The 24,592-nt window shown below is 44.5% G+C and overlaps 1 protein-coding gene across 3 annotated transcripts in view; it reads left to right on the plus strand.

The window, feature by feature from the left end:
* Window positions 1–24,592, plus strand: part of PDZD2 (PDZ domain containing 2) — a 140,862-nt gene that overhangs the window by 71,056 nt on the left and 45,214 nt on the right. For 2 of the 3 annotated variants that reach the window (XM_075078272.1, XM_075078271.1), the window contains exons 2-5: window positions 1,984–2,386; window positions 15,497–15,639; window positions 16,274–16,406; window positions 18,506–18,670. In XM_075078272.1, coding sequence (XP_074934373.1) covers window positions 1,984–2,386; window positions 15,497–15,639; window positions 16,274–16,406; window positions 18,506–18,670 — 844 coding nt within the window. The remainder of the gene's footprint in view (window positions 1–1,983; window positions 2,387–15,496; window positions 15,640–16,273; window positions 16,407–18,505; window positions 18,671–24,592) is intronic. The other variant, XM_075078274.1, reaches the window with a different exon arrangement.

Genomic DNA, 24,592 nt, shown 5'->3' on the forward strand with positions numbered 1-24,592 from the left:
TTTAACTTGTTAATCAAAAATACTTCCATCTTAGTTCTGGAAATTTTTTTAAGCTAACCCTTCAGGTCTAGCCAGCCCTGGGTGCCTCCCTGAGCCGAGTGTCACCTCGTGGCCACCCAGACGGCTGACCTTGGCTGCAGACTTTCCAAACAGCAGGGCTCATTGGCTGCCTGCTTTCAGCTGTTTTGAAAAAGATGGTTTCAGGGCTTTATTTAAATGTTCTTAATGTTAGAGAAAAAGAAAAAAAAAAATACCTGCCTGGTGAAAACTGCTGGGTGGACTGTCCAGGAGTTAGAGTCTGGTTTGTATTCATTGGGGAAATTTGGCACAGCCAGCACCTTTGTCCTTTCCCTCTGTTGCTCCAGGGCTGCTTTTAAGGTTATGTAGTTGCCCTACTCGTCTGAGCATTGGTCTTCCTAATTAAGTAGAAGTGATTGGAATGGGGGTGGGGGACATCTAAGCTTCGGGAAGAAAGAGATTAAAACTACGAGCTCATGTCCCTGGACAGAAACACAGACCAATGGTGTTATTTCCAGCCACTGCCAGGCTGGTCCAGGTTACTCTGAGCGATTGAGAGTGCTTTCCACACTCTTCTGTACAGAGGTTCGCTTCAGGGGTTATCATAGCCGCTTTTCCTGTTTTGCCATTAAGTCACCTCTGTGCAGGAATAACTCTGAAGTGTTGTGTTTAAGGCCAAACAACTTTTAAGAAAGGGAAGGGGAAAATTAGCCTACAAGTGCCAGAGAGGAAAAAAGAGGGTGGGAGACTCTTGAGTCGCTCCTCCTCTCTCAACCACAAGTGCTGTGTTATTTTCTGTTAGGATCTTCTATGGTCCAACTCCATACTTAGTTTCTCATCTCCTCTGATAGCTGTAGGTTCACCAACTGCTTTGTATTAGTGAATAGTTCATTGCAGCTGCAGCAGAGGCTTATTTGATGCTCAGGGAAATTCTTGCTGCTTTCACTAGTGAGAAAGGCAGTACATTTTTGGGGCCTAAATTGGTGTGAAAGGGCACATACAAACCTGCTAAGTACAAATTCCAGCTTGTTTGTACTCTCAGTTGGTTACACCCTTGGCTCAGAACCCAAATATTTTAAGAATTTGGGTTGAGATATATCCTTTCCCAAAAGAGGCATGAAGTTAGATTCCCCTTTTCCATCAATGGGTGCAGTTTCTGTAAGGATGCTGAGTATTTGCTTGAAGCAGAAATGTCAATTCCTTCAAGGCATGTCCAGAGACTTTGGGAGGGGAGGCGGTGCTTTGCTCTGGTATGAGAACCTGGTCGCTGCTCCTTGCACAGCTGAGATGACTTGGCTCTTGCTTTGACTGGAATAAGCTTGCTGTAAAGGAAACCCACCTTGTTTCCATGTCCCTTTACGGGAGCTCAGATGCCTTGTAGTGCCACGCTTTGCTGTACTGAGGCCATTGGCGCTATGCCTGCTTACCGCTGTGGCTGATTTTTTTTTTTTTTCCCTTGGGTCTTCAAAGCATGCCAAAGCAGAAGATTAGTTTCACTAAGGAGGCTCATTTCAGATGCAAATGATCTAGAGGCTGCTGCACAAATGAAGCCTGCCTGATTTTTTAAAAAAATATTATTTATTTGTTTATTTTAGAAATACCCTCTCCTCTGCTTTGCTTGCTCCACCTTTCCATGTTGCTGTGCTGCAGGTCTGGAGGTCGAGGTGGTGGGAATCTGTTTGGTGGCATTTACCGGTTGTCATATTATGCTGCAGTGGGATCAGGCTGGATGGCTGGTAGGGCTGTTATTCCTGATATTATTCCTGGTATTACTTCCCTCTAATACTGAAGGAAGAGAGCATATGCCGATGCCTCGAGGTGTCCTAGCGTATGCACGTACCAGGTAATCAGCCGCCTGAGAAGGTGCATGAACATCACAGGTTGCAGTGTGTTGGGGTGCCGGGGTGGGATGCGGGCACCGTGACATGAGCAGTTGGTAATCCCCGCGCATCCCTTCCCTTGCAGTTACCTGGCTGAGCAGTGCTGGAATGGCGGCTTCATCTACCTGATCATGTTGCGCCGCATCAAGCGCAAAGCCCCTCTTCCTCCTTCCAACGGCAACAACAGCAACAGCTGTGACCCCAAAGCCAAGCCCAGCCCCGAACCCTGCGACAGAGCCACTCAAAATGGGAAAAGGACCAGGAAGTTTGGGGTCATCACCAGAACACCGGGCAGCAAGGACAGCAAAGAAAAGCCCAGCTCGGAGCACGGGAATGGGCACTGCACCCCGATGGAGGTAGAGGTTGCTCAGCTAGAGACCTCTGAAACAGAAAGCAATGGGGAAGAGCAGCTTCAGGGCACCGGCGGACAGTACCGGTGCCGGCTGTCAGACGGTGGTGTGCCAGACATTGGTGACCAGTCTGCCCAGGTATGTTTGCGTTGGGTTTTTCTAGAGAAAGAAGCAGCAGGTGTGCAAATGAATTAAGGGAATTTCTCAAGCTGTTTCCCTGGTTTCAGTCCTCTGTCCTCGGGCTGAGCCTCCAGGTGACAACCCAAGCTGTCAGGCCACTGAGCCATGGGATGGGGTCCAAAATGGGCAAGCAGGAGGATTAGGGAGTTAAATACTAATTGTGAGAAACCTCTGTCATGCTCTATCTGTGGTGGAGGGGAAGGTCCTTATATCTCTGATGTGTCCGGGTTGGCCTCAGAATTTCTTCTGCTGAGACAACTGATGACCTTATGACACTGAGGCAAGAGGTGTCAGTGGACGATTGTAGTTTTGTCCCTTTGGCCTTCATGTTTAGCTCTGTCCGAGCTTGACGGCACCTTAAAGCTCATGTTAACGTTGGAATTGAAGCTTTCATTTTTGATACACCAGGCTACGGTGCATTATATTTGTGTTACAAACGTTGTTTGGCCAGTGTTTGGGGACCACATGGAAGTGATTGTGAATCTTGCTCCAAGTTGATGAGACGGATGATTTGTTAATGTTTGGGACGATGGTGGGACTGGGGCTTTCATTGCTTCTCTGTTCATCATAATGGAGATATTGGGGTTTGTTACCTGGCTAGAATTGCAGCATTGCTGGATGGAGAGAAATAGCCTGAGCTTTGATCAGGTTTCAGTATGCATCTATCACCAGAAGAGCTGTCTGCCAATCTTTCCAGAGACACTGATAGTATAAACAGATGAATGCTGCTTTGTTGGGCTTGGGGCTTGCTGCAGCAGCTGGTTTTGGTTTTAAAACTTCAAAGCTGGTATCAGAGCAGTATGAGTGGATATCTCATCACCAAATTCTGTTGAGGAAAGCATGGGTTTGAATGTGTCCTCTGAATTAGTGCTCCCCAATACTACTGCAGGGTGGTGCTGCTGGTGGTTGTGAAGTTAAACTAATTTAACTTTGTACATTGGAGTACATTGGGAGAGCTAAAACCAATTTTAAAAAATGCTGGTCTTAAAGAAGCGTAATTGAGAAAACCTGCTTTCCCATCAGAGAGACATGTTGGATTTCATGGTGCAACAGGGAGGATGTTTGTGTACTGTTCGTGCAAGCCTTGTAATTGCAGTCTTTCTGAAAGAAAGCAAGAAAAATTTAAAAATAAACAAATAAATCGTTCAGTATTTTGAAAGCTCTGGTCCATATAGAAAAGCTCTTGAATCTGTTTTGAAGATGTCTGATTAAACACGTTATAAATGAAGATGATCAGAGTTTTTTCTGAGGAAGTGGAAAGCCTGTAAATATATTTATATCTATAAAGAAATTCCTCTTGATCCAGAGCCATCTCGTGTTAGTGTTACCTCGATGTTTTCAGTCATTTTGGTCTGAGAAATAAATTGTTAAGTTCAGAACATTTATGAATCAATGTGAGCAATAAATACATTTTTAATGCAAAGCACATACAACATGGCTTTATAAAATGTGAAAGTGTCGTGGAGTCACTGGAAATTAAGAGCTATAATCTGAGCCTGTTGGCACGGTCGTTTACTAAAATTGCTTCTCTCTCTCTTTTTTGATCCCCTCCCCCCTTAATATTTTGCTTAGAGAAATGACCTCTGTACGTGTCAGTATTAATTACATTTTCCTGACATCTGAATGAGAAGAAATGTGAAGCACTGGAGCCTGAATAGCATGTCTTGCTCATTCTTTGCTTTTTAAAGATGAGGGGACTTTGTAGAAGCCCATCACTTTGGTATCCATGGGGTAGCTGCTTTCAGATTAATGAATGGCTTAATTCAGTTTCATCTGTAATAAGTATTGAATAGTGACAGTGAATAAAATTTTCAAAATTATTTGAGTCCTGTTTAAAAAAAAAAAGGCAAGGAATAAAGATACTTGGGAGCCTCAAACCTCACTTCCAGCTTCATTTTCAAAGCATGACCTGGCACTCAGGCATGTGAGATCTAGTTGTGTCAGGAGCCTTTTGAAAGCTGCATCCTGGACATCGAGTCAGAAGTTGCAGCCTCCTTCGAGGCTTCAAAGCACGAGCCAAACCTCTCATAGCTGCAGGATGAGTTATCTCCTCCCAAGCAGGGACAGGGTGCATTGGCAGGGCACCCTCTCCATGGGGAAAGCAGCTCCATCCCCATTGCCCGCCCCGTACTTGCCTTCTCCTCCACGCGTTGACTAATGGAATATCCAGGGTTGTCAGCCCTGTGCCTTCAGGGAGCACTATATTTGCTTCAAGAGGATGAGAGCCAGCCTGTTGGCTGGAGGTCAGCTGCGGATGGGAGGAAAGGCTTTGAGAAGCCGCTCGGTGACCAGCATGGCTGCAGGAGGACATTGCTGGTCCTCCCCATCACTTCTTCCACTTCCTTGTTCTGGGACACAGATTGGAGAATTACTGAAATTGGAATATGGAGTCCAGCAACATCACTTTTTCTCCCTGGAGAAAGTTTTCCTGAAGTTTTCATAGTGAAAATAAGGGAAAAGTGGTCGGGTCAAACCTGCATGTCTTCAGCCGCTGCTGTACTGAACCCAGCAGCCAGCTCACGGCCAATGCCTTGAGGATGTTGTGCTGGGAGTGCGTTTGAGGCATCCATGTGTCTTTGGTGCCATTTTCTGTCAGGGCACCTGTTCTCCCACAAGCATGGGGTTGTTCTCCCACTTTCTTGCTGTGTGCTGCTAATAACAGCAATGCTGAGTGGTGAAACGAGAGGCAAGACGAATACTGTTTGTCAAGTGAACCTGCCAGGAGATTCCTGTGCTACTGGTTTGTGTGCATGTGTCAGTCCCCTTCTTCAAGACTGCTTTCATCTCCCAGATCTTGGTCTGTCTCTGCTGTGCACTTGGCATTGCTATTGCTATGTATAAACAAATCTGCCAGGCTATGTAACCCTCAGTAAATATTGTACCTGTCAATTAGCAGGCAGCATTTAATGTTTACAGGTGGCTAAGTTATGCTGCAATATTTTTTAGGATGAACCTAAATGCCCTTTAAAATATGGGGGTTCAAGGCAGCAAGGTTGTATCTGCCTGGCTGGAAGATCTTGAAGGTCTGGAAACCAGACCTGACCTTGGAGAGGACCCAGGCTGGCTGCAGTGGGAGTCGTGGGCAGTGATTTAAGACCAGGCAATCTCTGAGCTGGAGTAATGGTCCATCACATCCTGGGAAGACTGGGGAGCTTAAATACAGAAATCAAAGTTTACTTCTTTTATTCAGTGGCCTGAGACAGGGTGGTGTTTTGTAGGCTGGTAATTATAAAGGCACAGATGAAAGAGGAGTATGGGGAGGGGCTGCTGGAGTCAGCTGAAAAATGATAAAGAAAAGGAAACACTGAGGTTTCCTCACAATATGCCAATTTTGTGATTTCACTGTGTTTACTGGTAGGACAGAATCCCTCGGTTTTGTTCTCAGTTTCTCTTTCATAGCGTTTTTGGATGAGCTGTGGACCGCTTCCTTAGCTGTTCAGCCCCTAAGAGTGCCAGGAGGTGGCCAGATGCAGCTGGCATGGGCAGGGACCAGAAGCAGGACTGTGATAGTTGCAAGGACCAGGGCTACAAGTGTGAGGGGTCGGAGTGTAGTTTTCAAAGCGGACTTTACCTGATCCAGGTCTGGCTGGCATGACTAGAGGCTTTCATTGATGAAGCCAGAAGAAGCTTGGCTGGCAATGAAGTGTACCAGAGCAGACGGGCCACCTTTCCTTCCTCTGGCCCCAGCAGGGAGCTCTGAAAAGTCCTTAAAACACCAACCATTAAAAGAAAAACCAGACATCTCCAGAACCTCCTTGAATCCTCTTGTTCCTGTATAAGCAGCTGGATTAGTAAGGGATTGAAATCCAGATCTGAATTTAACAGTCAGTGTTGGAAACTGCGTAAAGGAGATTGGGTACAGTGAAAGTGCTTTAAGAGTGAAGGGAGGCAGGTGAGAGGGGCTGGGGCTCTGCGTTTGGGCATTTCTCCACCGGGAGAAATACATGGCATGGGAGGAGTGCAGGGTGTGCACCAGGTCTCCATACTGGTGGTAGCACTGCAGTGTGGGACTGTGGTGGGATGCCTTTCCAGGGTGGAAACAAGTCAGCGTCTTGTGGCCTCGTGAGGTGTGTCTGGTGTTTTTCTGAAGTCTGTGTGCCATCTATTAAATGAAGGGAGGGGGGAAGGTAGCGGGATATTAATGCATTGCCTCACAGAGGTTTTTTGGGGAGGTCTGTATTATAGCAGTGCTTCAAGATCTTAACTCTGTGTTAACCCCAGTTGCTCTGCAGTGGGTCGCAGCTGTCAGAGCAGCGTGCCCAGTCAGCTTTGCTCCCTTATAGACCAACTAAGCCCAGCTTATGTAGACCACAGCCCTCTCTCCACACTCATGAGTGTGTACACAGGTGCACACAGACATGTGTGTATGTAAAAGACCGGTTGGCTCTTTGCCAGCCAGCACTTGCTTTTGTATCGCTGCAACTGCACCGTGCTTGGTTTAATTTTATCAGCAACTCTCTGCTTTGTTTGGGCCCATTACTGCTTCCTTCTTAAGACGGCTGGTCTCAGGAAAGCCTGAATGCTTTTGAATTGCATTTTGCTTTGTAGTTAGGAAAGGCTGACAGCTTTTCTATAACAATATTTACCAATTAGCACTGGTAAATGCCAAGCTTACCTTGCATTTTGGTTAAGGGAAAATGTTCTTTATCTTGCCAAGCAGAAGAGGAAGACAAATGCCATGTTACAAGAATCAAAACAGGAGACTTGAAATAATACACTGGCTTTAAGCATTTTACTGTTTTTGTAAATGTGATGGAGAAAAAAAAATCTCATCTACATGCTGTACCAAAAAGAAAACCTTGCTATGAGCAAGGTACTTACAAGGGTAAATACTTACAGCTCCATTGAAGCTAAGTTGCTTTACATCAACTTTTTTTGGCAACCTAAGCAGTAATTACTGTTTCATCAAGGCTTTTGTGGGACTCTTATATGATGCATGTTTTGTACATAAATAGCTCTATTTTTAGTTTTTAATGTAGACACCTTTAGTCATGTAAAGGCCTTCCTCAGAATCAGTTTCTATTCTTAACGTCTTTTTATCTGTTGTGTTTGCTTCCAACTTTCATTAACACGAATCCCGGGGCTATCTACTGTCTTGAAGTTTTAACGTGCACTGTGATAAACACATCTCTGTTCTCTTGCCTGGTTCGGGTTGTAAACTCTCTTAGGGACAAGGACCGTCTTTTAATTGTAGCTGTACAGCACTGAGAAAACTTGGCCTTGCTTTTGCTTGGGGTTTTAGGAGGTGCTTTGATGTAACTAGTAGTGAAATTACAGTTCATTTTTTCTGCTGCCAGATATGTTCCACCTTGCCATAAAACAATTGTCGTCACAATTTTCTGGGGTTAAGTCTCACTCACTGCCAAAGTTTTTCAACTGAAAGGTTTTGCCTTCCTTTGCTGTGATTTAAGTGATTAGCTACAGCTGTGGTAGCTGTAGATTTTAATTTTGAATAGCAATCTGTCCTTTTATTCTGTTTTTGGATTGAATTTGCAAGGGTGCGGTGGAGGGTTGGGTGTAGTCTGGTAATGGATAAGTTGTAATGGGTCAGTTTTAATGTGTCATCTTGAAACAGGGTCCTCACTCTTGGAAATGAGCTACCCCCAAAGGGAGCACAGGTACGCACGACGTTGTGTTACAGGAGGTCTCAGCCATGCTCAGCTATGACAAACCATAGGTGAGAGCACCAGTACGAAAGCATTTCCCACCTACACAGAAAGTGTTTTTTCATTTTGCATGTGGTATTAAAGATACAGCAAAGCCACAACTGGCTTTAGCTGAAATGTAAGGTCACACCATTTTATGATTTAATCATGAAGTGTGAATGTTTGAAACCAAGTGGACATGCCTAAAAATAGAGCATGCTATTTGCTTAGGTGCTGTAATGTTTCAGGTGTTAGTTGGGGTTGTAAAGCTACATACACTTAATTTTTGAGGCAGGGTGCTGAAATCACTGAGCAAACCCGAAGGGCTCCTGATGTTGATGGATATAATACCCATCGTCATGAAAGACCTCTCTTTAGCTGGCACAGGAGCGTGGTGACTTACTCTAGGATGGGCTTTAATCTACTGCAGGCAGTGAGGGTGTTTTCTGAGAAACTGCGAACTAATGAACCAACCGTTCCCAGTAGCCCAGCAAGAGAATGAGCCTGGCCAAGAGGGAATGCAGGCACCTTGTAACCTTTAAAAGCCTGAGCTCCCCAGGGGCAATTGCCGGGTCGGAACCTCACGGGGTCAGGGATAGCTGAGAAATCCTTTGGCTGATCTTGCAATAAAGCTTCAGTTGACAGCGAGAGTGGGGCAGCCTGGAGAGGTGCAATCCAGATGGTGATGGCTCAGGATGACAAATGACTCCAACAGATTTTTGTAAGGGGTGATGATGTAGTTCAGGTGCTTGCAACGGCTGATAAAATGTTTAAAGCCCTTGCCAAGGGAATGATGTCAACAAGCAGTCTGTCTTGGGAGATGGATCCCTGGGGGACAGTCTGCTTTAAGTTGCAGAATTTTCATCTACTCTGCTGTGATGCCTGTTTTGTGTATTTTAATTACGTGTTTGTATTTGGGGGAGGGTGTGTTTTTGCCTTTGACTGTTCCCTGGGCTTTATCCCCTAGGATGCTCCTCTTTCCAATGGAGAAAGTACTCACATTTCAGTGAAAGGATGCCAAGTGTCTGGCGGCTGTTTGTCTAAACAAGGGGACTTGTTAGATGAGCAGTGGACACTTGAATGCAATCACAGTTGTGTCTGTGCTGCTGGCTCCTGCTTATTTTGAGGACATGGAAAGTTCACATGGTCAACACTGTGTAATTCATATTAAGAGCTACTTCAGTTTTGGGTTTTTTTGCCCTCTTTCAAGTGGTGTAGGAGACACCACTGCATTGCTTGCATCATCCAGAGGTAGAAGCCAAAGGCTTCAGTGGCTCGGTGCTAAGAAACTCTTATAGGCCATAGGGATGGACAAAGAACTCCTGCCTTGGAATAATTTATTGATACAGGAATTTAGATTTTTTTTTCCCCCTGCTTTTGATTTGTCTTGGAGTTGTTTAGCTTGCTTGTACAACAATGAAAACAAAGCCCAAGGTAGCATATGAAAGCGTGAGTCCTGCTGTCAGATTAGCCGTAAAAATAGCGTGGTTAAAATCAGATGAAAAATATACTCATTATCCACTAATGAAATAATTGCTTCGTTAAGAATCTGCAAAAATCAGATTTTGGCATGATTTTATGGTGTTGAGTCATTCACACTAATATCTGTGATGTGAAGAGTGATGGCTTTTGACTATATCTTGAAATTGTTGTGTTTGAGCTACTCACCTCGTGTGTGATCATGCAAGCTAATTCCCCAGCTACCGATCCGTCTCTCCCACCTGCCTGCTGGGGAATGGGGATGGTGGAGGAGGCATGATTTGACCCAGGGTGGGGCAGGCAGCTGTGAGCACTGCTTTGAATGTATCCCACATCAGTGAGGGGTGCTGGGGAGTGCTGTGCTGGTATGCCTATCCCAGTATACTACCTCTACCCAGAGGAGGATGCTGCACCGGTCATTGCTTGATGGCAACTGCTTATATGCTGGTCTGAGTGCAGTGCATTTCTGTTTGGGAGATTTTGTGCTGGTTTTGTGCTTGCTTTCAGCTGTGTGTGATCAGCAAGTTGGCTGCCAGCTTGTAGGAAGTCTATTGAAGTAATTGTTTTTTAATGCATGAAACTTACAACTTTCTCTTAAGTGTCACATTTCCAAAGCAGCTTTGTGGCCGATGAGGAAGAGCTCGCTGTTTGCTTCTGCTGCTCCTACGGGGAAAACCTGTGAAGTTTGTGAGTGGGAACCAGTCCCTGTAGACAGTCAGTAAAAATCCACGTTGAAATGTGCAGGAAGGGAGAGAGAGAGACATCCCACAGGCTGCGTTAGGGCCCGTGGTAGTCAGCATGTGTGTACAGACCATGTGTGGTTATTGGTATTCTCATCAGGGCTTATCTCTGGTTTTATTTAAAAATTGTTACATATTTACACCAGGTTTGGCTGAATTGCTGCTGTGACAGAAAGTGCTTTTTTGTAGACAACTATTTTACATTTTCCATTTTACTGTCTGACTTTTTAACTACTTACTGTGTCTCTGTTTTCCATTTGTTTACACCTTGCTCCTGCCAAGCTTTTCTTTAATACAAGATTTCAAAGCAATTTTTTCTTTGTATATATAGATTTGCAGCTTCTTGAACACAGCACAGTCAAAATCAGTCAAACCCCTTTAAACTCCTCTGCAATTAGCTGGTGAAAGAAAAGGGGGGAAGAACGGCTCCAATGTCTTTTATTTATTTATTTATTTATTTATGTTCCTCAACACTTGGAGGAAAAACGTTCCCTTTTTGTTTTATTAATGATGTGCTTATGAAATCGAGCGTTTGATGGTATGCACTTGGAGCAGGCAGAAGGCGAGCTTCCCCACGTTGCGCTGGCAGCGTTCTTCCTTTCTGATCTGTAGTACGCTAGTTTATTCCAGATGTAGGCTCGCTCTGAACAGAGACTGCCTGATGTACAATGGCTTCACGGTGGAGAAAGCCTGCGGGGACCCACTTGGAGCTGCCAGCTGTATTCTCTATTCTCTATTCTCACTTGTGGTCTGTTACATAAAATGACCTTTTTGGTTTTTTTTTCTTTTTCCTTGCTATTAATCCAAGTAGAATATTCATACTGTCTTTAAAAACATTTTAATTATTTGTAGCTTAGGCACTTTGAAGTTGATCAGCTTCAAGTGGAAAAATCTGGTCCAAAGGGCTGCCTGCTCAAAAGAGCCAAGTTAGGAGGAAAGTTGAGTCACCTAAGAGTGATGTAACCACAGAGAACAAAAATTAGCCATTAGCCCGACTGTAGCCTGACCTGACCATTTGTGTTTCTGCTTGCTATGTGAGGGAAGTAAAAATGTAGGTCTGGAAGAGACTTCAAGAGATGACCCGGTCTCACCTCCTTCTCTGGGACCATCTTTGACAAATGTTGGTCCATCATGTCCATGAAACCCTTCTATTGAGAGGAATCCACAGTCCCTCTGCACAGGCAGGTCTGCTGCTGCTCAAGGTTTACCGGCAAAGTCCATCGGGTGGATCTGAGCAGATTTAACATTTGCTCCCAGGAGATGGGGAACAATTTCTAAAGGGAAATTTTGGCTTCTTATTCTTTTGACACTCTCAAAGCAAGCATGGATGTCTTTCTGAGAGTCCATCTTGACCAAATCTCAGTGAATTGCATGAGGTTTTCTGGACTGTCATATATAGGTGTTCAGCCCATGTTATCTAGTGAGTCCTTTCTACTTGGATTCTCAAGTGCTGATCTTTGTTACTGTGACCTGCCTTTGGTTTAGGGGAGGGTTAGGTTGGGTATTAGGAAAAGGTTCTTCACCCAGAGGGTGGTGGAGCACTGGAACAGGCTGCCCAGGGAGGCAGTCACGGCTCCAAGCCTGATGCTGTTCAAGAAGCACTTGGACAACACCCTCAGAGACATGGTGTGAATTTGAGGTTGTCCTGTGCAGGGACAGGAGGTGGACTCGATGATCCTTGCGGGTCCCTTCCAACTCAGGATATCCTATGATTCTATGGTTAAGGGATATAGGTTGGTCTGCTTATTCTTAAGAGTAGCCTGAGCTGGGTATTGCCTAGTCCCTGGCTGCGACAGGAGCTGGTAGTGCCTCTCTGTCCTTTCTGAGGATGTCTGGCCTTTGAGATAATCTGGTGGACTGGCATCAGCACATATCTGTGCTTTAAGGAAGAAATGCTTTTGGACGGAGAGCTGTGGGTACACATGTGCAGATTTATTGTGCCGCTTGTGAAAGAAGCTGGGGGTATTATTCTGAGACATTTATAAATGAAGGTATGAGAATTAGTCTGAGAGGATGGAAAAGTTCATGTGTGAATAGGAATGTGAAACTGACAGCAGCCAGCAACCGGAATTGTGCAGCCGATCAGAGGAGACCGGTCAGCAGTTAAACTTGTCCTCCTCTGGGCAGGGATCATGCAGGCTCCAAGGACAGTGACATCAGACCTGCAAACTGCCAAATCGAACTACACTTGGAGTTTCCCTTGGGTATTGTATGTCTCTGGGGCAGACTGAATACAGCAGAATCCTGGCTTTCATTTAAAGACTAAGTGAGCTCGTCGTCTTTTTGTTTATGAAGGAAAGCTTGAAAAGATGATCCTTTAAAAAATTTGAAAATTAAAGGCATGCATCACTGCTCTTTTTTTCTTTCCTTTTTAAAAAGCATTTAGGCTTTGTGTTCTTGAACCTGGGAATCTCCAATAACTCAAGAAAACTGGTTTTAAGTAAAATTTAAATGCATTTACAAATCCTTGGAATTGGCACAGAGCTTTAGTATTAAGGCTTTCCTGTGATGGAATCACATAAGATGCACATTCAAAGCAGCAGCATTTCCTAGCCGGTTGTGAAGTATCCCATGCTGCTGTGTGCAAAAGAGATAGCGGTTTCATGGGGAGGGGAAGAGGGTTCTGCTGAACACCTCCTTGCTCTAAGAGGCCTCAAGCAAAAGCTAGCAATCTGCTTTTTAATACTTAGCTTTCAAAATCTTGTAGTGACGTACCTCAGAGGTATGTATGTATTGGTGGGGCGCGTTTGTTTTGTAGCACGGGGTTAAAGGAAGAGCTATGAATGTTTTATGAAGAAGAGGGAAAGAACAGTGAGGGGATCTGATTTCCAGTTGACGCCAAATTGTTTATTCCCAGTGAAATGCATGCAGCTGACCAGTGGGGACTCGAGGGACAGTCTTTTCTTACACAGGAGATGGTGAGCATGTCATTTGAAAACAAGTGAAAGAAATACATGTTTGGGTATGCACCAAATGGTTTTGTTGTCTTTATTGTGACTGTATTCTGCTGTCCGTGTTTGGACTGAGTAATGCTTTACTTTGCAAGTGCTTTTGATTTCAGTGGGAGTTCAAGGGAAATAGGATGGTGCTTGCATTAAGAGCAGCAGAGTCTTGCCATTTGCTGCTAGTAAGTGTTTTGCAATGTAAATGAACATTTGAGAGTGGGTCAGTTAAGAATTAATTTGGGATTATTTTTTTTTTTAGTAAGATGTGTGATAGTGGGGAGTGCTGAGGAATGCACATTGTGGGCCTTTGCATAACTTGCGTTCCAGAAAGCGTTTGTAAATCATTAAATGCAATTTTATGACTGCATTGTTAAATTTACAGGGGGGTCTACTTCCAAACTGGATTTAAGAATAGGACACTCGGAGTGGCAACTTGTGAGGAGAGTAGATGGTCATTGTTTCAGCCTGGGCTTGCATGGAGGAGGCAGAGAGATTGTATTTCTCTGTTATACTGTTTTCATTGTGGGTGCAAAGTACTTTATAGCAATAAAACCTCTCTGGAGCATTTTCATGCTAAAGCTCCATTCTGTTTTATAAGTAGATAAAGATAGTTGACTCTTGTCCCTGCATTTAGCACAGTGTCTCATGTATCACTCTAATTTATCTCAAAGTATTCTCTGTCCTGACACATCCTGTTATTCAGCAGCAAGCTGAGCTTTTATCGGTGCATTGAGGATCCCAGTTAAACCTGTTGGGATATTGCCCATGTGTGTGACTTTCAGGTTAACAAATTACCCACAGGTGTATACATTTTCAGGCTCAAACTTTTGGGTTACCTCTTAAGACATCTAGTTTGTTTTTCCTGTTTCTCCTGCCTGCGGTCACAGGGCTGTGTAACATCATCATCATATTCATTATGATTATTATTATTATTAATTATTATTCACTTTGTTCTTAAGATATTGGTGTAGATACTGACCTCTTTGTTCCTGTATCTGAAAAACTCACCTTGCATTGCCTTTAAAAGTTTTGGCATAGGGCACCAGTGATCAGGTAAAAAAAGCACATTTCCTTCACTTAATAAAGGCTGTGATAAACAGTGTTGGCCTAAAATCTGCAGGTTGCTGCCACAACCCTTGGGTTTGCCGATATATTTAGCAGTTCCCCTTCTCAGAAACAAGCAGCAATTTGTACATGCTCTTCACAGTTTGGCATGAAATTTTAATCATCTTTGCTACTTTGGGCATTTGCGTACTGTGAGAAAGTTACGTGTGTGCAGAACATACCCAGTCAGAAATAGCTGACCTGGTGCCTGGTGATACAACTCATGGCCTAAAAGGTGCCTCCATATTGTGCATTTTGCTGTCTTGCAAGCTTGAAAACTTCCTAGGTTTTCTCATAATTCTGTTATCCTGGTTCTTCTGAGAGAGTCTTGAGAATTGCCTTACATGTCTGGCTTGCTTGCTTGTTTTTCGCTTTCCTTTTTCTCTGCTGATACCTGCCACGCTTGCGTCCTTGTGCCCAGTCCTGGTAGTACTCATGGGAACTAGGTTTTGTTTCGCATTTCATATTGCTCTGGAGTTTCTAAAGCACTTTTTGGATAAATATCGATAATCATTAAAAAAAATTAATAAAGTTATCCTAAACATCAGTTATTATCTTGCTTATACTGAAAAGTTATTCTCTGTGGTGGGTAAATGTATTATTTACAGTCTGTACAGCAGCTGTCCAATAAGAAATATTTGATTGGCAGCTGATAATTTGAAGCTGGTGTTTTCTTTCCTATGTCTCAAATACTGCAAACCCCTCAGAGAGGGAAATGCTGCTGTGTGATGCCAGTTTGGTCCCTGCTGCAATAGCAGCTGCGCTTCCCAAGGTTCAAGTTCCCCCTTGAACAACATCTTGCTCCTCTGCAGCCCTGCACAGCTCATCTTTGAGTTTTGGCGAAGGGGTTTGAGGCCACTGGTTGCTTCGGGAAGGATCAGGGCATTGAGAGCAGCACCTCTGTGTGGCTCAGAAAAGCTACAAACAGCCCTGCAAAGAAAACTCTACGTGCTGACCCTGCTCTGTGCTGCCTCCTCTTTTCTGCCTCCTTCGCTTGGACCACAGCAAAGCTCAGCAAAAACACCTGTATAGCTTCAGCTATACAGATGTGTGGTGATGGGCAGCAACGTGCTAAACAGCTCCCTCCTGTACCCTCCCAGCCTTCTCTCAGTGTCCAAATCCAAATTCAAGGACTCTCTGCACGTTTTCTCTCAGCGAGAAGGTTGCCGCATATGGAAGATGCACATCCTGAAGGGGACAGACGGGCTGGGAATCCAGATAACAGGAGGCAGAGGGTCAAAGCGGTCCCCTCACAGCATCATCGTCACCCACGTGGAGGAAGGCGGCTCTGCACACAGGTGAGGTGATAGCGGTGCCTTTGCGGGAGTGATGGAGCATCAGTGGCCATCACTGTTAACCAGACTCATGAGCAGGTGTGGGGGTTTGCCCTCCCATTGTGTGAGGGTGACATTATGGCATTTTTGGCTTAAAAACTTATTTTTGTGATTGGTCACTGAAGCTTCTTCCAGCAGGTTTAGTCTAAGCTATAGACAGATCAAATGCTTGGTGACAGAAACTGATGGCTTGTAGGGCTTTTTCCCCAAGTCCGTTTTTAGAAGATGGGCTTTCCCATGGGATTGGCAGTGGGTGAGTGTGGGTTGTGCCAGTTGGGGTACTCACTGCCAGCCCTGGCCCTGCATCCTGATGGGGGGGAGATGGGGCTCACTACTGCCCCCTGACCGTCTCCAGCGGGACATCGAGAAGGTTTGAGGGGTCTCAGCCCTGTAGAGGGTGAAATGGCTCTGGTTATGTCAATGATTTCCTGGGGGCACCTTTGTGAGTCACTTCTTGGGGCAAATAGCACTGCACTGATCAATGCAAGCTTAGTGTCAACTAGGTCACGTTGTCCATGCCTCCATGTCCCACCACGTGCCACCAGAGCCTGGCACTGGGGAAGCCCTGCAGCTCCATTTTCCTGCTCTGTTTCTGCAGGGATGGCAGGCTGACGGCGGGCGACGAGCTCCTCATGATCAACGGTCAGTCGCTGGTTGGGCTGTCCCACCAGGATGCTGTGGCTCTCCTTCGCTCGGCTGCTGGCCTGGTGCAGCTGGTAGTTGCTAGCAAGGTACAGTCCTCTCCTTGGTGGTCTTCTGAATGTACAGCCACAAGACTTTGTTCAAACACTGCATGGAAAGGGCATATTTTTGATGGGGAACCACACATGCACATTTACTCCCCTGAATTTAATGCACAGCTACGGGAAATACATCAGTAGTTGCCATAAATCTGTGGCAAATCAGCAGGGTATAGACCAACTCAATGATTTGCTTGTATTGTCACTGTCATTCAGTGTGCAAATGAGTCTGTATTTATTCATACAGACGTTACTTAAGTTTTGGCCAAAACCGTTTTCTTAAAATAAATGCTAAATAAAGCAAGCTGTTCTCAGCCTCTTCTGCTTCCTGCCTGCATAGCCTCCATAGCTCTCATCTCTTCTCCTATCTGTGTGCCTGAGGTCTCTTGATGATGATCTCTTGGCTTGGGTTGCTTATTTTGTCCTTGTTAATAGCGTGGAGTGGAGCTCTTGCGGATAAATGAGCATGAAATTTCAGGGAAATGAGAGTGAAACTCATTTATCAGTTGGGCTCTTCGTTCTGCTTTCACTGCAGGAGAGGTTGAGGGAATATTACGCAATATTTTGTCCTTTGTTTAAGAAGATCCTGCCCACTCCTGTTCGCTCTCCTCCCTGGACCACAGCCTGCTGCTGATGTGCTTGGGTTGATGCAGGTGTTTGGTGGGTGGCCGCCCAGCTCCCAGAAGTGCTTGGGTTCTCATAGAAGGACCTGCCTGCAGGTGGGGGCCATCAGGGACTTTGGAGTGGTGGCAGGAACCTGTTGGGCCAAAGGGACTGCTCATAAACCTGCATTTCCACATGAAGCGTGAAGTGTCAGCAAGCCACTGTGTCACTATTCTTAAAATTTGTCTTAGCTTCATCTTCAGGTTGTTCCAGCCAACGTGATGCAGGTTTGTGGGATTCTCTAATGGCTTCCCAGGATGCTTTATGCTCATCTTTTTCAAGAAGAGGCTCTATCCCCCCATATTCAAAGTGAAGAGCCTAAAACTTCTGTAACATTTCAGTTAGACAGTGAAGTTCATTGAAGACTTTCTGTAGGCTCACAGCCTGGTATTAACCCCACTGGTGTTTATTCTGGAAAAAACATGCTTTGACCTGAAGTAGGTACATTTTATATTTTCTTTAGACAATTAGAGTCTGCCAAAGTGCAAGGCAGAAGACTGCATAAATTTCTCTTTAAAATTATTTGCTTGTTCATGTGATGACTGCATCAAAGTAATGATCATGAATAAGCTTACAGCATTAAACTCCACGTTCCTGATGAGGCTGTGAATCTGTTTGGCCCCTGCTCTGTGCGCTTGAGCAGTTTTAATGTCCATGGGAAGAGGACTTGGAAAGGCAAGCGTTGGGGAATCCAGCCTGTGCCATGTTTTAGGCAGCCTCGGAAAAGGTGTAAATAGGTGAAGTGTTCCCCAGTAGCTCCCTCTGGGCTTTATTTGTTGGTATGGGAAGGTGGCCTTGCAATTTGGCCAGGTGAGTGCTCTGAACGCAGTATTTGTTCTGAAAGCAATAAAGCGAGAGTCTGTCTGGCTGCTGCTTTCAGCAGATGCACGTGTTTGCCTCCCGGAAAATGTGCCAAAGACTGGAAACAGACCCTGAAGCATCAGGACTGAGTTGGTAGAGGATCAGTGGGCCAGGTTTCATGTTGTTCTCTTAAAAAGGGTTGTCAGTGTGTTACTCTTACGCATGCAGATAAATGTTTGAAGGCAACATCCACAGGGGGGGAGCAGGAGCACTGAGTGTGATTTGGGATGCAATGAAATGAGTAATGAGGACTGTAAACTCTGAGTCTGCTTGCAGTGATGTTTAATAAACCTGAAGTGGGGAGGAGCTGAGGAAGCCTTTATTTTAATTTTTCCTTTATGAGATCTAAATGTTTTAGATGACTATTGGCCTGTGTTTACTACATATGTACTTTAAAACCAGGTCTGTTTTTTATAACTGGACCATTAAAGTTTGAGGACATGAACTGTGTAACAAGGGCCAGGTTGCCAGGGAACTCTCACTGGGCAGGTGAAATGGAGCAGTTTGACCATGAGTTTGGTGGTTTTATGCATGCAGTGTAACATATTTTGTGGTCTTTCTGGTAGGAATCTGCTGAAGGGGATTTTCTGAAGTACCCATCTACCAGTTTGCCAGACTTGCTTAGCACCTGCTCAGTCCAAGACTCTGTCTCTTGCACTGACAATAAGGAAAATGAAGAGCCAGAAGAAGATGTTAAGGGAGCTAATGTGTCTCCTGAAACACTGGTCGCTGTAAGTGTGGCTTTGGTGTGACGTTTTTACTGTCTCCCTTGACGCCCGTTTGCCTCTGTCACGTTCTCCTACAGCCTGACACGGAGCAGGTCCTCGGGACGGGATGATCCCACACAGCCTCCCTTTGCATGGGAGATGGGTGACAAGCTGAAATGGGGATGTCATCTACTGCAGCATCTGCCATCTCTGCTAGTGTGCTGCAGCAAAGCAGCAGCATGGGGAGCAGGAGCTCTCCTGCCCTCCAACCTATGTGGCAATCATGGTTTTGTTTTTCTCTCTGCTGTTGAATTGTTTTCCACCCACTTCCACTGCTTTTGTTGGATCTGATGCAAAGTCTCTCGCAGTGCTTAAGCAGTAACGTGCTCTTCTTTCGCTTCCTTTTGTAACTAAACTTCTTTAACAGTTTATGATCCAAGTCTTCAAGTTTTTATTTGCTCTGTTGATGCCAACAGACACTTTTGGAGGGAGGGATATGAATTTCTGGCTGTGAACCCTAACTGAAGTTCAGCTGAATAAATGCTGCTGGTTGATAATCTCACTTGCATTCCCTTCAGGGCTGCATTAAGCAGAGATTAAGTGGATTATTGTTATTAATTTGTAATGTAGCAGCTCTCTGAAACTTCATTGCTATCCTGGGCCTCTGTTGTATTGTACAGACAAAGAATAAAATTATGTTTGCTACTCTAAACAGCTTGCAGGCTGGTTTTCCGGCAAGAGGAAGCAGGTGGATTCACTTGAAGCTTTTATATTTTTTTTCTCCTCTCGTTTTCTTTCCCCCCTCTCTTTTCTGTGGCAATTATAATAAATCTCTTAAACCTTTGGGCGGCTCAGATGTGAAACTGGTTTGGTGATTTGTTTTGATTTTGCATTCTTACACTTTCCCTTTTCTGAGCAAAACACTGCTCCCCGGGATGAGCCTCATACTGTGGTCTAGCCAATGCTGGCGTTCGCTTCATACCTGCCTGTTATCTCTGACTTTCTTTGAGTCTATGCTTATAACAGCCCTCTCTCTCACACATCTCTTTACTGTGTCGAGTTTTATTATTTCTTCACTATCTTCTCCTCTATGTGCCAGGGTGCCTTTTTTGGGGGAGGAGGGGAAAACCAAATAAATCAGGGATGCTTAATGTGCTGATGACAGTGTAGTGTTTGTGTGCTAACTTGAGTGGTCACCTAAGCATTCTTTTGGCTATCAAAATACTTCAAATTCTTCTATATATCATGTTTCAAAATCTGGTAATTTTTTATAAGGCTGTGGCTTGGCAATGCTTAAACATAAAAACCAGTTTTGTCCAAACTTAATTTTGTGTGGCTTCAGGATGCAGCTCCCTGGCATTCCCACGATTCTTTTGGCACGTGCTAGGAGTTACTTGTCACTTGGTTTGCTCCTGACTTTCCAGCAAGGCTTTGCCTGGTTTTCAGTCGTGGCTATTTTTATTGGGTGTTTCCTTACCAGATTAGCATAGCGCTAGGGGAAGCTCGAGGTAGCTGAGGTACACACTGCTGGAAAGACCCAGCCGGAAGAGCCTGCCCAGAGCCCTTCAGCATGCACCTGAGCTCGGAGCCTGCCCCAGGGTCTGTCCCAGTGCCGCTGCAGCTGGCAGTGGGGGTAGCCTAATTCAGCACCAGTTTGATTTGCTTGCCTATCTGGCACTGTTGCCCCTGATGGCAATAGCTCTGTGCTTTTGTAACACATTGCTGGGGGATGGAGGGGAAATTGCAGAAATCTGATTACAATAAACACATTAGAAGAATAGGAGTAAGGGGTTTTTTTCCGTCTTTTCCTTCTTTTCTCTGTTTTTGGTTGTGGTTTGTTTGTTTTTTGTTGTGGGAGGGGTTGTTATTCAGAGGGATGTAATAAGTTATTGGTGATCCTGAGGACTTATTATTTTTTTGCTTGAGCTGCACATGAAATCCTTCTTCTAGTCCAAAGCACAGGATGTCTTTGCATTCCCCTGTAATTGCCATCTCAGCCTTGGGAGTGCAGATGGGCTCTCTGCAGCCCGGGGTGTGAAGTGTAGACCCCTTGGATCTAGCCACAGCCTGATCCATCCTCATCAGATCAGGGCAGCCTGAGCTGAGCTGGGCTGTGCAAATCCTACGTGCTACCAGGCAGGATATAGGAAGGTAAATGTACAGAAAAGATAAACCTCACACATGGCTTTTTTTTCCACCTGGCAAGATGGGGGGAATTTTTCATAGAAAAGCTGAGAAGCTGGTTCCAAGGTCAGTATGAACATGAAGTATCACATGATTTTATTTTTTTAAATATATATATGTATAGTCATCTAGATTATTGTAAAATTGCTTTGGAAATTACTGTTCTTTGCTTCTCCCACTCTTTTGATGATACTCAGGTGTCTTCTCTTTCTTTCATATATATTTCATTATATTTATACTGTAGATAAGGGATGAGAGCATGACTGATGATTAAAGTAGGAACTAAGCTGGACCATTTTTTGTCAGTGCAAATATAATCGTTTTAGACTTCGAGGATGGGTGGTACTCAAGGTCCAGACCAGGTAACTGGGACTGTGGTCTCAGTTTAAGCATCTGACCTCTTAGATTTGAAACTGGTTCTCAAACGAGCTCTAGCCAGGAGTTACCTTTCTCACCACGAGCTTCTCATCTCTGACAAGGTGAGAAATTTTCTTGTTTCCTGTGTGGGACTTTGTAGAGACTTAAAGAGATGCTGTCAGGTGCTGGGTGGTTAGGCAACAACAAGTAATTCAGAGTGATTTATCATCAGCTGAGGATTCATGGCACCTTTTCTGACCACCGCAGTGTATATCTAATTCTTGAGCAAGTGTAGAAGATACTACAAAACTTGCAGGACCTCTTGGGATTGTCTAAGGTCGTCTTTCATTAACCTTGCTGTGAATTTAGCTGACTATTCAGAACCATAATTTATAGTCCTGATGGACTTGCTGTTAATGCCTTAGCACCTGATTGCTTACAGGCTGAACCAGGCAGAAGAAAAATTACTTGGAACTAAGGTATGTATGCAAATCTTCATTCTTGCAGTTATTTAGAACTCAGTTGGACCAGGCCCTGAGGAACCTGATCTAAGTTGTGTCTGCTTCAAGATAGGTGCTAGACCAGGGACCCCCAAAGGCCCCTTCCAACCTGGCTTACTCTATGGTTCTGTGAAAAAAAAAAAAAGAAAGAAATCTCTCTTTTAGGGGCTGGATGTTAAAAATTTTCCTTGTGAGCAAGTTCTTTAAAACTCTTAAGTTCTGCTCTGGTGTTTCCAGCCAGGGAAATAAAAACTGAGCTAATCAGCTTCCCTAGGACACAGCAGAAGAGCTTAGTGACACTGGAAAACTGTAATTTAAGAGAAATATTACTTGTAAGTCTTACTTGAAAGTCCACTTGTTGTGTTTCATTAATAAAAATTTTATAATACAATTTAATTGGAGCTCTGCTTTTACACAGTCTTCTTATGTAAAGCCCTGTTTACCATGAAACATTCCTTAAAGTTCTGACTTTAATAAAACTTGTGCTTCCAGGCAGAAAAATGATTACATTAATATCCTTAAAGTGTATTTCTTTTAGACCTAGTTTGGTCAAAATGTTCCTTAACTTCGGATATGAAATACCAGGCCACAGAGTCGTGTTGTGTTATATTGTCCTGAGGCACTTTGGGGATTTTAAACTTCCCTCCCCCCCCAATCCATATTTTGCCTTGTGTAGTTGACATTGCTATTTTAAAATGTCATTATTTATGTCCAAGTGAAATAGGATGATATGACAGCATTTGCCTTTGACAATTTATTTTTGATTCTAGTTCACTTTTCCTAGTATTTCTGTTGCTTGAAATTGAATCTGTCACTGTATTGCTGGCTGGTGGAGCAACCTGGGGAATGAACTCTAAAGAGAATGCAGGTCTGCCAAGAATTTGCAGAGTGTCTGATTAATGTGGGGCATTTGGGGTCCCCAGACAGAGGCAAGTACCATTCTTAGTTGCTTAAAATTTTTTTGCCTTTGTTTCTGCTGGTGTTATGGTGTTCAGTATATGATGACACGAGTACTTTATTTTTGAAGTGTTCTACTTCAGTGACCAGCTTCATATTAATGAGCTGAAATTCCAAAAAGTTACTAAATACAAGAAAAAGGTGTCTGCCTCGGCAGGTTTGGATATGTGGTTGCTGGAGGCAGGGAGGAAAGCCTGGGGACTGTTCCTCTATACTTCGCTTAATCCTGTGCTCTCCCTTGAGTATCTGCTGCTCATGATGCTGGAGGCAGGTCCCTGAGCCAAGGCTATTCCATGCAGAATAGAATTAACAAAAGAGGAATTTCTTATTTGTGAAAGGAGGTCATCACTGTCCTTACCTGTTGGGGGGTAACTGGGAAGGGAAGTGATTTGCCTCCCCATGCCCAAGCTGACCACGCAGGTGAGCCCAGGGGAAACAATCTCTGGCAGGATCACTGGCTGCATGACTCTCTGCTGTGGGACGGCAAAACCCTTTTGCTCATGTTTAATTATTTTGTGTTAACCTGAAGCGCTTGATGTGTGCCTTCATGCAAGCTGTGGGCGCGCTGCATGTGGAGATGGCCGTGACCCACCAAGGTCTTGATCCTCCTACAAGTAGTAGAAACAGGATGTCTCTGGTTAAAGGTTCCTTGCACAAGCTGGTTTTTTTTAATCCCTGCAAAAACTTACTTGTGTTTTTTGCAAAGCATGCAGCTGAAAGTGGATAAATAAACCTGTTCTGTGAATATGCAGAAATGCATTTGTTTACCCTCCCCCCCCCCCTTTTTGTATTTTCTCTGAGTTGTAGGATTGCTTAGTTATTTTCTGTCATAAGCCTTTCTGTCTTACTGGGGAATCCATATGTAATTACCTGTAGCCATGCAAGCATAATAAGGAAGAGGATAACAATGCCATGAGTTTAAAAACACTCTTGGGGTCAAAAGTTCTTCTGGAAACACTGGGAGAGATTTTCAGAGAAAGCGTTAGCATTGAGAAGGAACAGGAAGCATAACTCAACAATTAAATGTGTGCAGAGCGTGGGGAGGGACCCTCATTACTTGGAGGACTTGAGTGTTTGTTCCCATTAGGGCACTGCAGACTCGAAAGAGGTTGCTGAAACATGACTCACTCCTCAAAGAGCACTGCATGGCTGGAAAAAAGACAAGAAAAAGCTTTTGCTGTCAGAGATCTGCTTTGCACTGAAATGCTTTATTTGACAGGGGAAGAAGATGAAGAACCTGGTGTGAGGCTCAGCTGTGGCTAGCCCTGGTCCAGGTTAAGGGTTTAATAACTCCTCTCCTTTTCATGGTGAGGGCTGGAAAAGTTTGCAGATCCTGTCTTGTGCCACACCACTCTTGGAAGGGGCAGGCGAGGGCAGGGACCAGCCACACCTTAGCATGGCTGGGAGCTGCTGATTGGGTATAAATGCTGCATTTGCTGAAAATCTGGCAGCACTGTAACTTCCTGAGGTACAGTCGTGTCCAGCATATCTGTGGGTCTGTGCCCATGCAGTGCCCTTCACTCATGCTGTACCTGCGCAGACACACTGGGTCCTACAGTGACTCTAGAGGACTTTGGGAAATGCAAGTTTTTAGAGTAAGTGTAGTTAGGAATTTGGGCGAGGGAAAATGACAAAATATTTGGGGACCAAATCTTGTTCACCTAACACGGCTGTTTTTCTTGTGTTGTTTCTAGAAGCCATGTCACATTAAAATAAAAGCAATTGCAAGTTATCTTATTGTTCAGTGATGGGCTGACGGTGGTGGTGCAGCACTGGCACGGGCTTGGGGAAGGTGTCGGCACGCATTGCATGAGTTTGGGGGCGAGGAGAAGTGGTGAGAGGCCCCCAGAGGAGCAGTGTCATTGAATTGCTGTTTTTCACATGTTCTAAAATATCAAGGAGACATTAATGTGAATGTGTTCTTCAGGTCAGGAGGGAGTTCCTCAGG

The sequence above is a fragment of the Phalacrocorax aristotelis genome, chromosome Z (assembly GCF_949628215.1).
Source record: "Phalacrocorax aristotelis chromosome Z, bGulAri2.1, whole genome shotgun sequence".
NCBI classification, from domain to species: domain Eukaryota; kingdom Metazoa; phylum Chordata; class Aves; order Suliformes; family Phalacrocoracidae; genus Phalacrocorax; species Phalacrocorax aristotelis.